The sequence below is a fragment of the Pezoporus occidentalis genome, unplaced genomic scaffold (assembly GCF_034315485.1).
Source record: "Pezoporus occidentalis ecotype Australia unplaced genomic scaffold, CSIRO_AGI_Poc_V1 ctg58, whole genome shotgun sequence".
NCBI classification, from domain to species: Eukaryota; Metazoa; Chordata; class Aves; order Psittaciformes; family Psittacidae; genus Pezoporus; species Pezoporus occidentalis.
The window spans coordinates 2,855,733-2,872,666 of record NW_026915921.1 but is presented as its reverse complement, the minus strand read 5'-3'; the positions used below and the strand labels follow the sequence as shown (position 1 = coordinate 2,872,666).

General features: G+C 44.4%; 1 protein-coding gene across 1 annotated transcript; it reads right to left on the bottom strand.

The window, feature by feature from the left end:
* Positions 1 to 12,591: 12,591 nt before the first annotated feature.
* LOC134174134 (homeobox protein HMX1-like) lies at positions 12,592 to 14,465 on the bottom strand. Its single transcript, XM_062638819.1, has 2 exons — positions 14,194 to 14,465; positions 12,592 to 13,721 (listed from the first exon to the last, which is right to left on the bottom strand). Exons 1-2 carry the CDS (start codon positions 14,390 to 14,392, stop codon positions 13,135 to 13,137), a joined length of 786 nt encoding a protein of 261 aa, XP_062494803.1. The 5' UTR covers positions 14,393 to 14,465; the 3' UTR covers positions 12,592 to 13,134.
* Between the last annotated feature and the right edge of the window lie 2,469 nt (positions 14,466 to 16,934).

The following is a 16,934-nucleotide window of genomic DNA, read 5'->3' as shown; positions in this document are numbered from 1 at the left end:
ACCAGCCTTCCCTCGTGTTCAAGAAACTGCACTAGGAATTTTCTTTTTTCTGCTGAGAAGGAGAGGATGAAGGACGAAAGAATGACCAATTATAAACTCTGTTGTCTTTAGATGAAAGAACCTTTTTGTGGTGTTCTTCAATCTCTTGTTTGGGCTGTCAACAGCAATTTGATAAAGAATGTTCCTATGTCTGACCTGTTTTTTCAAGATAGTAACCTATATTGTGTATCATCTAAAGCCAGGGGATAAGCATCCATTATACTCTGTACTGCTGTTCCTGCAAGTTGAGCATAGTCTTTAAAACCCAGATAAGTTGATTGATAGTTATGTTGAGAAAGCTGCTACTAACGATATTTTAGTTAAAGGGGGAAAAAATTAAAGTTTCTTTAATCTGATTCTCCCCCACCCCCAACACCACACTTCAGAGGCCAAAGCTCATGATAACTGTTTTGTGGTGAATGGTCAATTGTTGCAAAATTCTAATTGGTTCTGGGTCAGTCCCTTTGAAATGGCTGCTGTGCTCTAGTAATTTTTTCAATTAATTCTTAACAACTGACAAAACTTTGGATCTTGTCAAAAATCATTCAGATTTTTATAGTAGGCAAGAACACGGAACAAGATTAGCCTGGATTAAGACAGATTCCTACATACATTATCGCCAAGGTTATAATTATAGCTTAGCTCTCTTTTTTTTCTTTGCTCTCAAAATAATGATTAACAAGCTCAGCAGGGTTTTCTTCCCTGTAAGTACTCACTGAATACTTTTATAACAATAAATTGGAGAAATGCTCATGTGTATTCTTTAGTTGCTTTATGAATAAACAAGGTTCAGTTAGGAGTCTTATCAGACATATTTTCACAGAACTATATATTTGGACATCGACAATTAATGTGTTAGTCTGTCTTATGCCTTCATTCACATAAATCAAGAAGTGACCAAGGACCACTTTGCCAGTTGTGTTACTCAGAGAATCCTCAAGACTAACTATTTTTCTATTGAGTCCAGACTTCAAAGAGGAGGAACATGTTGAAGGACAAAGTCAGACCACATCTTTCATCAAAAGGTCCTCAGACAGACAATGAAATTACCTGTCAGGTCTCTTTTCTACAGCAAAAATTATCTCTGAGTCTAGGGGTTGATTATATCAATTGTTTGCTGTAAGACAAGCAGAAAAATATGAAAACCTGCCTGAATTTTTCTTATTGGTCCTTCCTTCAGCAGCAATCATAAAAGTATACACACATATCAAATCACAAGAGATGTTAAATCAAAAGTTCATTAGTAAATTAAATTCTATTATAGACATCAAATTATCTGTAACTCTAGTCACAAATTTCCTAAACTATCAGTAGTGCTTAATTGTTTACACAGGATCAATTTCATAGCTTTTTTATTTGTTCATGAGGACAGAAAAAATTAAGTTTGAGTCCTCTGCAGCTCTGGACTCTGGTGCAAATCCTTCTACCATAGCACACTGGCTTAACTGAATCTATCCTTGCACCTGATCATAAGTGGTCAGCCACTTCACGGAGAAGGGATCAGCTTTAGCCCACTTCACGCATTTTCAGCCAGCTTGACCTGCTTCACACTTTTCATAAAAAGACTTATTCTGATGGTGCTTTAATTAACTCATTTTGACCACATTCATTTAAAATCAGAATCCCACCATTGGAAATATATGATATCTAGGTTATAATGTAAATTAAACATGTTTCAATCTAACAAGAAACAAAGGTCACTGGTAATTCTGCAGACTGGTAATGTTCACTGAATCCTTATTCTACAAATGCTGTAAGTGCATTGCTCCCTTCCTCTACTTTGGGTTTTCTTTCCGTTCTTACACAGCCAATCAAACATGTTACTTCCTGACTTCTTTTCCAAGACTCAATTATTTCCTTGGTTCCTGGTATAACTACCACTTTACTGTTGATGGTAACTTTTCATGTCGTTGGTTTTGCATATGTATTTTCCTTTATATTCAAGTGGGATCCCAATTCTGAAAGATTTTTCTTAGAATTAACCCAACAGGATTTTTCCACCTGAAGACCTTGCAGAATTGAGCCCTTAATTATGAAAGGAATCTGGTTTCCTATAGCAATGTGTTGCCTTCTCAGGATCTACAAATGGGACTTAATCTGACATTTATAGATTCCAAAAAATTCTGAAACAGGCTTCAGTTTCCTTCCCAAGAGTGTGACAACTTCTGTGCAGTTCAGTTTCTGTTTTCCAAGTCCTCAAGAGTTTTCAGTACTTCAACTATTGATAAAAAAATGCAAGTGTGTGTTACTTCTTCAACAGGGTTGCATAAGCCATGGAGAAAGGGCATGGTTTCTCTCTCTTTTCAGGGAATGTTAAAAGAAGTATGGTAAAACATGCACGCAGTTAGCAAGTTTCAGTCACACTTTAGACTTTTATTTCATGCTCCAGAGAGCAGTTGTGGAAGTCTGTCAAAGTGCACAAAGGTGGGTTATTCAGAGTTAATTCTTGCTGGTCATGTCAGACTCCATTTGTTACACTTGCACATGTAACACTGCACTCCTCAACTTTTTGCTTGTGAACTAATCCATGGAGTACTTCCAAAATATAATTAGAACCAATATTGATTTCACCATATTGTCATTTGAAATACTGCTTGAACAGTCTGTGTGGGTTGACTTGTGCAATAACATGGGGCTAGAAGGGCTGGATTTTGTGGATGCCCAGGTGCCTTCACAGTCCAAAGCATGACTTTTGGTTGGGTTGGCCCCTAACATAACAAGAAGCCAGCCTTGAACCCAAGAACCAAACACAGCTTTGAATGGTGAAATTAGTGAAAAATGCTCAAAAGGATCTGAATTTCCTCTCTAATCCTTGTTTAATCTGCTAATGGAATAATTTTACAGCACCATGAATACTATAATTTTCAAAATGTTCTTATTCCAAAGAAAGCTGTCAAAAAGTGGAAAAAGAACATAAATATTCAAGAATTGGTTTCTCTTATTGGTCAAAATTTTATTTCTACAGCAGATATTTGAAAATTTATTTGGTTGATCTGTAATTCTTTTTCCTCTTTTATGAAAAAAAAAACTGCTTTCTTTCAAACCACAAAATTAGCACTTGTCATATTAAAAATATTGCATCTGAAAATTCTGATGATTTTACAGTATTTCCAGAATGCCCAAGAGCAAAGTATTCCAGCCAAATACTCCCTTTCCCATGATGGGTTTCAGATGAATCAGCATTTATAATTAAATAAATATTTTGCCGAAAAATTTCTTACCACATTTACAGCAAGTATTCCCGTGTGAGGGGAAATAACAAAATGAAAATAGGAACCTTGAGGTTCTCAAGGGGTCTCATCCTCACCACATCACAGATTGCCTACATAATCCTGAACAGCTTGGCTGGGTATTCCTCTCCTTTAATTCACCTCTTTTCAGTTTTCTCATCCCTGTGTCAATATTAGCTACTAAAACGCATAGCAAGGCAAGATGTATTACTTAACATCAAATTAATCACCAAAGCACCCTTACATCCTCACAGGGACACAGAATGTTTTGGTTGGAAGCTCATCCAGTTCCACCCCTCCTACCATGGGCAGGGACACCTTCCACTAGACCAAGTTGCTCAAAGCCACATCCAACTTGCCTTTGAACACTGCCAGGGGTGGGGCAGACACAGCTTCTCTGGGCAACTTGTGCCAGCTCCTCACCACCCTCATAGTGAAGAATTTTTCTTCTGAATGATTTATTGTTTACTTTCTTCTGTTCTTCAGATGCAGGGAAAACCTCAACCTTGGTCAAGTATGCAGAGAAATTTGCTGATCTGGAGTTCCTTTACATGACATTTAGTAAAGCTGTTGTAGAAAGGGGAAAAAGTGTCTTCCCTATAAATGTTACATGCAAGACCGGGAGGCACTGAGAGAAAATGTGATGCTCCAAGGCAGCCTTGGCTGCAGTGATCATGAGATGGAATTAGATCTGCTGGTCAGAAGCAATAGAGGAAAGAGGACACCAGCACCAGCTCTGAAAACCTGCTAGAGTGATGAACAGATTACACATTTTACCTTTGACAGCCCATTTCTTGCACAGCAGTGGTATGAGGAAATCTGAGTCCAGGCTACACCTTTCCTAGGGATTACTCAGCCCTCATGCTACATATGTTCCCTTCACATACATCTTCCCCCTTCTACCTGAAAGAATTATGCTGCTTTTCCAGTCATTCTCATCTGTTTGCAGACAACAAAGATGCACAGTCAAAATGCTCGTGTGTATGCTACATGCAGATGTAATAGAGATTATATATGTAACCATAGAAATCTTCACTGATAGATGTTTCTGGTTTACTTATCTGTATTTGGTGACACCCAGGCTCTCCCTAGCTGGACTCTGTTTTCCAGCATACACACAGTGAGAAAGCTGGAGCAGATTTCAAGTTACTTCATATTTACTCAACAGAGGATCTCCAACCACCCCACCAGCATCATTGCTTATGCGCAACACACTCTCATTTTTCAGCCTTAAGACCATAGCCAAGATGAGTCCCATTTTGCTATGCTAAATACATAATAAATTATATTTCTTCTTTACCATTTTCCCTTGGACATAATATTTAGGGCAGTGGGGTCACTGGCAAAATGCTCTTGAGAGACGTGCTGCTTACTTGAAAATAAGGGTAGGAGCCATAGATCTGCTTCTGTGAGCAAAATATGTGGTGTTATCGATATACTGTGGTTAAATTGCATAGTGGAAGTGGAAGTGAGGTAGCTGTATTGGCAGACAGACAGATAGGTGAATAGGTGGGGAGATAAAAAGATTCATTCTACAAATAAAATTAAACAATATATTAAAACACTCACCCTAAACAACAGTAATTCAGAAAATTTACATTGCTTTGCAGTGTATTCTGTCACTGGAACATCAAGAAAAGGGGATGTAGCAAATTTTTTTAAACTTTTACTGTACATCACCAGCTTAGGTACTAACTTCACAGTACTATGCATTTGGGAAGGAAACAAAACAGATCACACACAATAAATACTTCAGGAAAGGGTAAAGAAAAGCCACATCAATGGTAGAAGGATTGGACAGGATCCCAGTTCATAAGCCTGAGGATGGAAAAGATTGCACAAGTCCTGGTGACACTATAAACCTCTTCAAAGTGGATGTTTTAAACAATGTGAAAGTGATCAAAATGAGGAATACAGCCTAAAACTACATGCCATACAACCCAAGCTATTCATTGTCGGGCAGGAGAGAATGGCATCAGACAGAGCAGTTAAGCATTGGGAGAGAGGTAATGGAGGTAATTGAGGCACCATCACCAGAACTATTCAATAATAGATTAGATAAGTAGTAGAAATAATGTAGGGGAATATCCTGCATGAGGCAGGGAGTTGAACTAAATCACCCAAGAGGAGAATAATTGCAATTATAGATCTGTTCCATCGCCACTACAAAACGGTGGTGCCAGGTGCAAGTACTAATTTTATTAAAACCTGAACTGGAATGTACATACTTTCAAATATAGCCAAAAGCCACATATATTCTATGTAGGAATGAGACTAAACCCCATTTCACAGACATAGTCTTACTTTCAAATTTTGTCAAGTTGATACTCTATGACACCAGAAAAGGACTATAAGGTCTGATGAAGGTAAGTCCCTTCTTCATTTCATTCATACTGGGAGAGTGAACAGCTTGGCTAGCTATCCCTCTCCTTTAATTGACCTCTTTTCAGTTTTTTCATCCCTGGGTCAATATTAGCTACTAAATGCATAGTAAGGCAACATATATTATTTAACACCAAATTAGTCGCCAAATCACCCTCGCATGCTGGCAGGGACAATTAGGCCTGCTGGTCAGAAGCAATAAGTGAGAGAGAACCAGCTCTGAAACCCTGCTGGAGTGGTGAACAGGTTATACACTTTACCTTCGACAGCCTGTTTCAATATGTGAAACTGAGACTTCATTGTAGTTTTTTGCATGTTCATTAAACAGGCCTTGGCATAATCTGAGTATATAAAACAAACTGAGAATATAAACAGTATATTCCTCTGGGCCTTGTAGAAGAAAGCAAAAACAGCAGTGGAAAATTAGCACATACAGCCTGTCACAAGATGCAAGAGCTTCTCATTTTCTTTAGCTATTTCTAAGAGCCTGATGTACAACACATTTCCAGTGTGGTCTTGCCTCCACTAAATTAAGCCATGGTTTTCTTACCATTTTTATTGAGAGGAGCACCCCAACTCTCCTTCAGAAAAGGCCTCATCAAGAGAGACTCTTTCTAATCCATTTGACTTACTTTGGTATCATAAACCCATGGGTTTGCTACATGTGTTCCTCAGCTTCCAAGCAGATCTGTGAGGGTTGCAGTGATCTAACAAATTCTGACAATAGCACTTCACCAAAACATAGCTGCAGAGTGAAAAGCTGCAGGTTTAAAAGTGCATACTTTTCAGAAGTTCCCAGCGCCTCTCCCCAAATTGCTTTCACTTACAATGTTTCTTGGTGTTTGCTTACACTAATCCCTGGGCAGATTTATGGTGGAAGGTGCTTTCTGTTCATCAAGTACTGTCCTCTCTCACCATCCTAAGTAGCCCTTTCATAATACAAAGCCAGTTAATTCAACAGAAAACATGAGAATCCATCGATCCTGGTATCTGACCCAGGGCAAAAGATTATACAATAAAGGGACAAGCAGACATATTAGGGACATTTCCTCATTGATTGAGATCAGAATCCAATGATATGTCAAAGGGGGCTGATGTCCTAACTGTACCTGCCATCTGCTATTCCTGATAGTGATGCTTATAGATTCTCTGTCTCTCTTCAGACACGCAAATGTCTGAGAGATCGAGTTTCTTTTATGGGGAGACTTCATTAAAGGTGGGATTTGTCTTTATGACTGAGTTGCTGCTCTTACTTGTTTTTAAACTATTTTGCTTTTCTAAATCAGAAATCTTCTTTTCAATAAAATGTTCTTTCAGGATAAAAATGATCTAGCAAAAAACACCATGTAAACATTAAGAAACAGCATCTGTGAGCTCCTTAATATGAAGACATAACTATATTTTCCATGTACTTTTTCACAGATTTTATGATACAATCCATAAATTCACAATGCTAAGCATACTTCTTTTTTAACTTAACTGCTGTTTTCTCATCTATTTTGCCTGGATCTCAATTGTACAACTTTTACCACATGGTTATTAAAAGCTTGCTGACATGAGGATATATAAACTAGTGCTGTTCTCCTTATCCATTAAAAAGTCAGGTTTAGGAGTCTGGGGAAGCAGACACATATGTGAAGTAATTATCTAATAGTGGAAATTGAATGCAGATATTCAGCTACAAATCCACAAATTACAAGCTCTTCCAAAAACACATGCACATCCTACCACGCAACATTTCCTACAGAGTAATTAGAGTTCTTTGCATCTATAATCTCACATTAATGACTCTCTAAGCAAATACTGAAATTACACAGTAATATACCATAACGGCTCCAGGATGGTTCACTTGTGTTGTACAAAAAGGCAGAGATAGCTTATGTCACTGCATGCATCAGAGAAGTTGTCAAACAATCCTACATGTACAAAAAGTTAGAGACTGCCACAAATAAAACCCTTAAGCATTTAGTATTTTTCAGTGTTCCATTATACACTAAAACACATACAAATATATCTGAAAATACATAAACATCTGTTCTATACTCAGCTGATAGCTAGCAATCAGTGCAAAAATCTGGCAGATTTGAGGAGAAGAGCCAGGAAAGCTGATACAGATTCAATCAAGCGCTTCATCAATTGCTAGGATGCCATCCCTACCTGAGAAGAGCCATGCTGGGTCAATAATTTAAATCCAAAAGATGACCATGAAGAAATTCCCCAGTTATTCTTTCATATAGATGTATCCTTGGTGAAGGTCATACTACTGACCTCTGTAAATCTGAGTGTGAAAGTAATGAAAAAATCAAAACTGTGGGGAAAGTGTCGGTTGTTTAATAAGTTGTCATTTCTCCATGTATAATGATTCACAAACAACTGATGAAAAACCTTTGAGCAAACTTGGGGGGGTCTGCTCCAACCAGACCAGCTCAGGCATCACTATCCCAAAGGGCACATATGACTGCAGTAGACTGTGGAGAAGAAAATACAGACATGGCTTTGTACAGTGAGGTCTTTATACAAAGCTCTGCCACTGGCTTTGTCCTCATACCCACTCATCTATTCTGGTCTGACACAACAGCCCATTGTCCTGGTAGTCTCGTATACTGGGTTGCTGACTGCAGGTATCACTCTTGATCCTCTGACCACAGACCTGCTTGTAAAGCAGCTTCCGTTGTCCGCTAGGTCCTAAAAGGCTCACAGCTGGGCAATTCAATAATAATCTGTTACCTGCTGCCGTTCTTCAGCTCCCTTCACAGCCCCCTTCAGGCATGACTGTGTCTTCCTCTCCTGCTTTGTACCCTGTAGGTTACTGCAGATTGTCTCATCTTGCAGACTTCCTTTGCTTGTATATTCTCAATTGCTTTTTGTGCAAAATAACTTGATGTTGATGACACATCTGGGAACATTGTGCTGTTTCACACTGGACATTCCTTCACATGTCATTTTTCTTGGAATGTCTGGTAATGTTTTCTGGTCTCTGATGAATTTTATGCAAAGACTAGTACCAGTGTAATGGATTTCTTGAGAGCAGAGGCAGGTATGGTCATCCCGTCTGTGCACTGATTATATTACAATCACCATTTCCCACTTCAGAACACACTGCCTTCTATAGAGTCCAATTCTTCTCTGAAAGAAAAGGCTTCCTGCTCTTAGGGGTAGAGCATTTCCTAGGTACTACGACACAGAACAGGACACAAGGTAAGTAATCTTACTACTGTACTGTTTGGTGCCTTTATTTTTGGTAATAGACGGTGTCCAGGTTTTCATTTTAAGAATTTATGTGCAAGCTGTACTTCAAAGTGACAGATGAACCTTGGCAATCACATCTCATGATGTAAAACCGTGTTCAACATCAGTGTTGAGGCAGATGTAGATGCATGGAGTAACGAGTTACATTCTTTTCCAAGGCTCTCTAGTAAATCCATACCTTATTTTTTCAATACAGTTACTATTTCAAATCATATCTAAGAGGATATTACTACTTCACAAACTTTAAAAAGGAAAATATTTAAGGACTCAATCTGCCAAATTCAGCTCTAAGTCAGACACATTGTTGTGCCTTTTCTGTGATACTGTGATGAATTCTTATCTTCCGTAAATTTGATTAATCTTGCCCAGGTTCAAAGGAGTCTACCCTGGGAGGTAAGGCTATGACTCCTCTTCCTTTTCCTAATTGTAATGTAAATCTATCGCAGCTTCCTTGCAGCACATGAAAGATTACTGCAAGCCTTCCTGTAGGAAGATGGAGCCCTACTTTTGCTCATGAGCATACAAAAGGGGTGGTAAATTCAACCTTTTTCTAAAAAAGGGAAAGGGAAAACAAGCTACCATTTCAAACCAACCAAAGTCAAAGAAAAACAGCAAATCCAGGAGCAGGGGAGAAGAAGCAAGTGGGTTTTATGTACTCTAGATCAACCCCTGGGAAGGCCAAAGTGATATGATGAGTAACTTTTCTCTCTCTAGTCTAGTACCATACCTTCCCCTCACAGTCTAGACATGAGCCCCAGCCTGATTATGAGCAAAAGTCCAAGTAGCAGGGGAGCTGACAAGAAGGGCTGGCACAGCGTCCTTGTCCTGGTCCATAAAGATCTCTATGTACATGGTAATCAGAGAACAGCAAAGCACAAAAAAACAGTAGCAAGTGTCTGGATGAGCTACCTGATCAGGAGACTCCAGAAGGAAAAGCAGTCCTAAGAGAGTTTTTCAAAACCTTCCAACAGTTAAGTGAGAAGTTAAAAGACTTATTCTCCAGCAGAAATAATTGGAAAAATCTGCCACATGCAGCAGTGTGATTGATCATCCAAATCCCAAGGAATTTTAAGTAATAGGTGAAATGAAAATCAAGTTTCAGCCATGTGGGGCTTTTAAAAGCGAGTGGCTTTTTAAAACCCTTGTACTGCACTGTTTCATGAACAATGCCTTTATGTATGTATCCAGCTGCTTTTCAAATATATTTTCCTCTTGATAAAGGTTGTGTTTGATGATGATTTTTCTTTTGGAAGACTCAGGTGCCAGGTTTTAGCCATACTTTTCTTTTTCTATTCAGTTTGTAGAGTATTGTGAGCCAGCCTGTCCTCACATATGTGCCACGCTAACAAAGGTAGGGGCTCTAACTATTCTAAAAAAAAACACCACAAAAAAACAACAATCTGCATGACTGCGTATGATATTTTACTAGAGCATTGTTTAAATATGGAAGCACAAAGTATCTTCCACCCGCTGCTCACCTAGTCTCAATATCTCTTTTCATGGTGTCAAATGCTAACAGAACATTTAAAAATCTCGGCTCCATCGCTGCTTGGGGTCTGGTTTTTGTTTGGTTTTATTGTTTTTTTTTAATTCTCAAATTCTTGGCAAGTGCTCACAGAGGGTTTTTTTGTTTAGTTTTGTTGCAGTTCGTTTTGGTTTTAAAAGTATCCCATCAATAGATTATCCAGTGCTAATCCCCTGCTGTACGGTGGCTAGTAGCCATCTCTTCTTGTAGGAAAGAGCTATTTATAACTGCAGATGCAACTGGTTTAAACTCAAAAAGAAATGTCACGAATATCCAGTGTGAGCAGGGCTGACTGGGACTCCTGATACATCCTGAACTTGGTTATCTTCAGAGAAAGCCACCCGGCCACTGGCCGTGTTACACCCAGTACCAACAGCTTGGTTAATATTTTTGGCCAATGATCTCAAAACAAGCAGTTATCTCTTTCTGGGAAAAAAGTATTTCGGCATCTGATTAACTTTCCTAGCTACCCGGCCGTTTCAGGCATTCATTATCATTAACTCCTAAGGATAGTAACTTTGCTCGGCAGCAAGTTGTGAATTCGCAGTATGCACTGCATCTACGACATGCAGAAGATCTATTTCTGTTGTATTTATTATAAAATAACTCTTCCCTTTTGAGGGGAGTCGTATTTTCTTTGCCTCTGTAAGTCCAGCAACAATTCGGACCGCAAATTGATAAAACAGATGGAAGAATAAGGCTGAAAATGGTTTGATGAATGCGGTGAGAAGTGGATTAATTGCCGAATAGCGACTGTTTATATAAAATATTTCATCATGTAGACGTCTGAGGCTGCGCTAATGTAGAAGGGCAGTTTCTTTAAATGAATTTTTGTTCTATGTCAAAGAACTAAAGAAAGTGACCTTAGTGTTTAGCTGCGGCATCTGATCCATTAGTACGGATTTTGAAAAAAACAGATTTCCCTCTATCGGTATTGATTAATCTCGTGGGGTTAATCGAGTTAGGGTGTGTCGACAACGGAAATAACAACCAAAAGGAGGTTTCGTTGTAGATTATCAATCGTGAAAAAGAGGCAGACACGAACCACGAACGCTTGGACATAAGGACATCGCACTTATCTGTGTCTCCAAATGGTTTCAGCCACGGAGTAACTAGCGTATTCAGAGGATCTAACATCTTAGTTAAGAATTAATCTTAATAATCATTACAAAGTCAGATCGGAAAAGAAGGGTCATTGTGTGATGCAAACCCTTAATTCGTCGACTGCACCTTCCCGGGAGCTAAAACAGGGGAAAGCTGAGCCGTGAAGTGCTCCCGGCAGCTCCCCTCCAGCGCGCCCACTTCGAGAAGCTGCCCTTGCAACAGCCCCTGTAGTATTAATTTTCCAGGGCGAGGGCACCCCGTGAGACTCTGCTCCTTGACGCTAATCGAGACCAGTTATAAAGCAGGAGGAGAGGTCAAGGGAAGCTCCCACATAAGAGCAGCCGTGAGAAAACCCCACAGACACTTCCCAGGGCTCAGCGGGCGCCGGATCGGCCTCGGCACCTGTTGCCTCGGCACCGGCTCCCGGCTGCTCGGCACCCAGAGGCGCCCGGGACCTGTCCGTCCCCGCCGGGGGGAACCGTAACGGAGTCCTCTTGCCCCCAGCTCCAACGGGGGCCGGAACACACCTTCGTTAACTGCCCTCGGAGAGACAAACTGGAGGGGAGTGGGAATAGAGAAGAAAATCCCTTCTCCTCCAGCCGAAACACCAGACAACTTGCCCATTGTCGCACGCACGGGTTAATTTCGTAATGGCACCATTGTGTTTTTAAGCTTTATTTTTAAAATAAAAACCATCGATGGAACGAAGGAAATACCTTTCGTTTGATACTGCCCAACAGTAACAGTATGGAAAAGGCATGCGTCTCAGCTTTATGAGAAGGTTTATTTCCAACGTTTGAATATAAAGCGTGTGAACTTGGAAACCAAAGAACGACAAAAACATTTGGAGATCTATAAGGGAAAAATAATCTTTCCTATAGGATAGCAGATATAATTGTCCTACGAGATTTCGGGGTGAGGGGGGAGCACAAGAAGTCTGAGACAGCTTGTCCTGCTCTGCGAAAAAAACATCAGACGAGCCACAGTTTAAGAACCAGTTAGCACAGAAAGTGTGAAAGAGAGCTTTGGTATACTCTGCAGAGGAAAAAATAAATCAGAGCCACAATTTAAGAAAAGTGTTTACAATTTGATAATGTCAAAGATGGAAAGGAGTTAATCAGAGGGATATCAGAGGTGGCGAGTTTAAAGTGGTGGAACACATGGCGGCCTTCGCTTTTACAAGCTGTATTAAAAGTGATTCGGCTCACTGTACAAAGGTGGCCACGGAGCTGAGGCAGCCTCGGGGACACCGATCCCGTGGTCTGAGGCAGGGCATCAGCTCCCCCAGTACAGGCACTAGATAATTCGGGAGGGAGGGAGGCAGAACACATCCCCGTTTCTTTGGTGGCTCCGTGTTAACTCCTCCGTCCTGACCAAAGAAAAAGCGCTGCAAGAACCAGGGAGGGCTGGCAGCGCCTTTTCAAGCTTTACCGACGTGCCGGCGGCCCACGAACAAGCGTGAGGGGCGCCCGGGCTGCCCCTCCGTGGGACAAGTCACGGCTGCCGCCGGCTGTGGCCAAACCGGACACCCCACCGACACGGCGAGGGCATAAATAACACCGGGACGGCCCCCATCAAGAGGAAAGTCGGGGGCCGGGAGAGAGGCTATACGTCCCCGTCCACCAGGCTGAAGTGTTTGCCGGGGCCGGGGAGGCAGAGGTAGGGGATGGCGCTGCCCGGGTAAAGCAGGGGGAAAGGCAGCGGCAGCAAGCAACGGCTGAGCAAGGGGCTGTCCTTGTAAAGGGCCGGGAAGGAGAGAGCCGCCGCCGCGGCGGGGGGCGGCGGCTCCATCAGGGGCTCCGCCGGGCTCGGGCCCTCGGGCTCGGCCGACATCTGTCTCTTGAGCTTGTTGCGGCGGTTCTGGAACCAGATCTTCACCTGGGTCTCGGTGAGATGCAGCGCAGCCGCCAGCCCGGCCCGTTCCGAGCTGCTCAGGTAGCGCTTCACGTCGAAGGTGGACTCCAACTGAAAAACCTGGCTCTTGGAGAAGATGGTCCGCGTCTTCTTCCTGCCGCCCGCCGCCGGCGACCTGCCGCGCTCCCCGCCGCAGCCCACGGCATCCCGCGGTGGCGGCTGCGGGGCCCCTCGCATCCCCTCCGTAGAGAGCGGGGAGCCCAATCCACCGCCACCCTCCACCTCCGGGCTGAGGCCGCGGTTTGTCCCCTCGTCCCCGAGGCGGCGGGGCTCGCTGCCTGCAACGGCAAAGCACAGCATCAGCTCCCGCCTCCGCCCGCACCCGCGCCCCGCATGCACGGCCCGGATGAAAGCTGGGGAGAGGGGATGGAGCCGAAGGGTGAGGTGGGACAGGGAAGGGAGGGGGTTGCCGAGAGCTGGGTCCCGTCTCCCCCTTTAAAGGGGAGAGGAAGGCTTAGGAGCATTCAGTAAGGGTCTGCCAGCTGCATGCAAAGTCAGGGGCTCCTGGACACGGCACAAACAGCCAAGGAGGCCGGGAGCGGGTAAAACACCCTGGAAAAGTCCCTGGGAGCAGGTTGGTGCGTGTGCGTGTGCCGGTGCCATCTCCGCTTGTCCGTCCGCAGAGCCCCGGTTCCTCCTCCGGCAACTGCGTGAACGCAGAGGCTGCGTGTGTGTGAGTGCGTGTGGCTGCGTGTACGCGGTGCCAGCCCGACGTGTGAGACAGCCTGCGGCGGGATGCCGGTTCTGTACCCGAGCTGCTGGAGCCTTTACTGGAGTCTTGCTCCGCAGGCCCCTCTTCTTCCTCCTCCTCCGGCAGCGCGCAGCGCGCTCTGCCGTTCTCCCGGGCCGGGCAGCGGGGTCCGACCTGCAGAATACTGTCGATGCTGAAGGCCGGCGGAGCGGCCGGGACCGGCGGTGGGGCTGGGCGGCTGCCCCCGAGCTGCACCATGGCGTGCCGAGCCGCAGCCAAGCCGTGCCGAGCCGTGCCGCAGAACTGGCTGCGGCGGGAGGGCGGCAGCGGCAGCCGGGGAGGAGGGAAGGCTGAGGCGGCGGAAGGGAGGAGGGGTCGGGGCGACGGAGGGAGGGGATGGAGCTAGAGGCAGCCAAAGGGCTGAGGACAGGGGAGTGGTGCAGGGGAGGGAGACGGGGAGGGCGGGTGGCCGGGAAGAAAGGGAGCGAAGAGGGCAAAGCAGAAGAAGCTGGAGGGAAGCGGAAAGGGAGGGATGAGGGGAGCAAGCCGAGGTGCCTCTTTCCTCTCCCCCAAAGGGCAGCCAGAGCAGAGCAGGTCAGGGCTGGCTGCCCTCCTGTCAGGACCGTCACTGTTGGGGTGGAGGGAAGGCAGAGTAAGGCCCAAGAGGGCCCACGGGAAAGGCGAGGAGGAGGTGGGATGGCAAGATGGAGATTTCTGAATTGAAGAAGGGTGGAGGGAGAGGACTGGCAATGAGAGCAAAGATGGGGTGGGGTGCGGCAAGGAAAAGCAGTGGTGGCAGTGAGAGAGGGAAAGTGAGAAAAGGGAAGCTGGGAGCCGGCGAATCCCTTCTGTGTTGTTTGTACAGCGCCTGCACGACCCCGGACAATCTGCTGGGGGCATTTGCTGCAGATTATGATGCCATCGTAAAGAGGTGGGAGGCCCTTGGGAAGGGCAATTCACACAGCCCGAGTCCCTTCCCTGTGGTTCTTCCACCTGCAGACCTTCCGCCGATCATGCAGAGTTTCCCTGGGGAGAAAGGAATCCCTTTTCCTTCCAAGAAGCCCCGTGATGTCAGGCCACCCTGAAATCCACACACATACACACGCCTGTGGCTCTACCGAGCTCTGTAGCTTTCAAGAGCTAAAAGTTGTATGAGACCTCGCACTTAGTACGGGATGGTGAGCAGGAGGGTTGCACCTTGCGGGATATCTTTTGGGTATGAATGAGGGTTCGCCTGCGGGACCTGGGGAAAGATCGATCTGTTTCCCCGTGTAATAAAGAATTTTTTTGTCCCCACCACCTACAAGCACTGCAACTTTTTAAAACCCGTTTGCATGACTCAAGATCCAGCGACTCTAGAGTTACCATTCGTTCGGGATCGCAGTGAACCCCTTCCCTCCCTGCAACCATGTGTAAAGACAAGAAAATGTTTCCAACCGGCTTTTAAGAGCCCTTTCAGTCCTATTCTCGAGGTTTCCACTACGAAAACTGCTGAGGGCAAGCGAGAAGCCCTTGAAAAACAGTTGACAATGGAAGTGCTGACAGTCTCTTAAATATTGTGATGCCAGAGATTCTGCGAGCTAAAATCAGGGCATCTTAAGGCGTTAATCTTTAATGCGCTGGTACTTGAGAGAACGGGTTTCAGCTCTTTTTCATGAAATTTGTTTCACTTTATAGGTGCATTCAGATTTTAGTACAGCCATCTTCTGAAGAGTTGTACGGTTTCCACCAGGAGGAATATATATATGTATGTCTTCCATCAACACGATTATTGGCCAAATGCCTGAACTTGTTGCAATCTCCTGTACTGGTGGTTCTGATGGAGCGAAAAGTCCCTTTAGAAGGAGCGACAGGGCGAGGGAAGGGACGGGGAACAGTGGTACCAAATGCAAAGAAGCAGCTGAAAAGATGAGTTAGGAAATTCCCTGTGAGGTGGTATAATTTGGAGTACTTGAGTGACAGGCGGGAACAGTCTTTGCCTTGCGCTCCTGTCTCGGCCTCCTCTCCTGCTGTTTGTGAGCAGGGCACATCCCAGGTGCTCACATCTGTTCTTGCTGCAAACCATTTCCCTTTTAGTCTAGCAGAAATCCATCTTTTAAAAAAAATCAAACGCATTGACTCAGTGTGTTTTCCTAGAAGACACTTTCTTGGAAGAAAAAGAAAACTTGAAGAATGCAGAAATTAAGAAGGAAATTGAAGAAGGAGACATAAGTTTCAAAGCCCAATTTTTTCACCACAGACTCCTCCACACCCTCAACAGTCCGAGCCCAGCACTAGGAGACTCCATTCTCTACAGTCAGCCGGGAAAGGCTGTTCTCCTTTCCTAGCCCCATTTGGCCGCTGTACAAATCCGGGTTTGTGTTCCCTGACAAAACCCTGCCCAGCGAGGGAACACACTACAGTCCGGGTCTCCCCAGGCACCGGGGCAAGGTAGAATCAATTCAGTTTCAACAACAGTAGCCTCCGGGGTACCCCCTGCAGCAAGTCCTACAAGCCAGACCCGTACCGGGCTCCTCATGCCCTCTCCTAGTGTCCTTCCTTATCTTCAGGGAAGGTTTAAGGACTTGGCTTCGTATGTCTACTTGACAGCCTGATCCCAGTGTATCCTGCAACACACAACCAACCGCCTACAAAATGCACCCCTACGGAGGGTGTCTCCCCTCTTGGGTCCGCTTCAGACCCCCAGCAACCCCTCCGAGATACATTTGTCCCAAAACTCATGGGGAGTGACGGTGTCCGACGGGGTGGGAGACCTTGGCAGAAGCCAGAGGCTTTGCCAGGTGGATGGTTCATCCCATCT

Coding starts and splice junctions, on each gene's coding strand:
- LOC134174134 (XM_062638819.1), bottom strand. CDS start 14,392: ATGGTGCAGCTCGGGGGCAGCCGCCCAGCCCCACCGCCGGTCCCGGCC. Junction 13,722..14,193: donor TAAAGGCTCCAGCAGCTCGG/GTACAGAACCGG, acceptor TTGCCGTTGCAG/GCAGCGAGCCCCGCCGCCTC.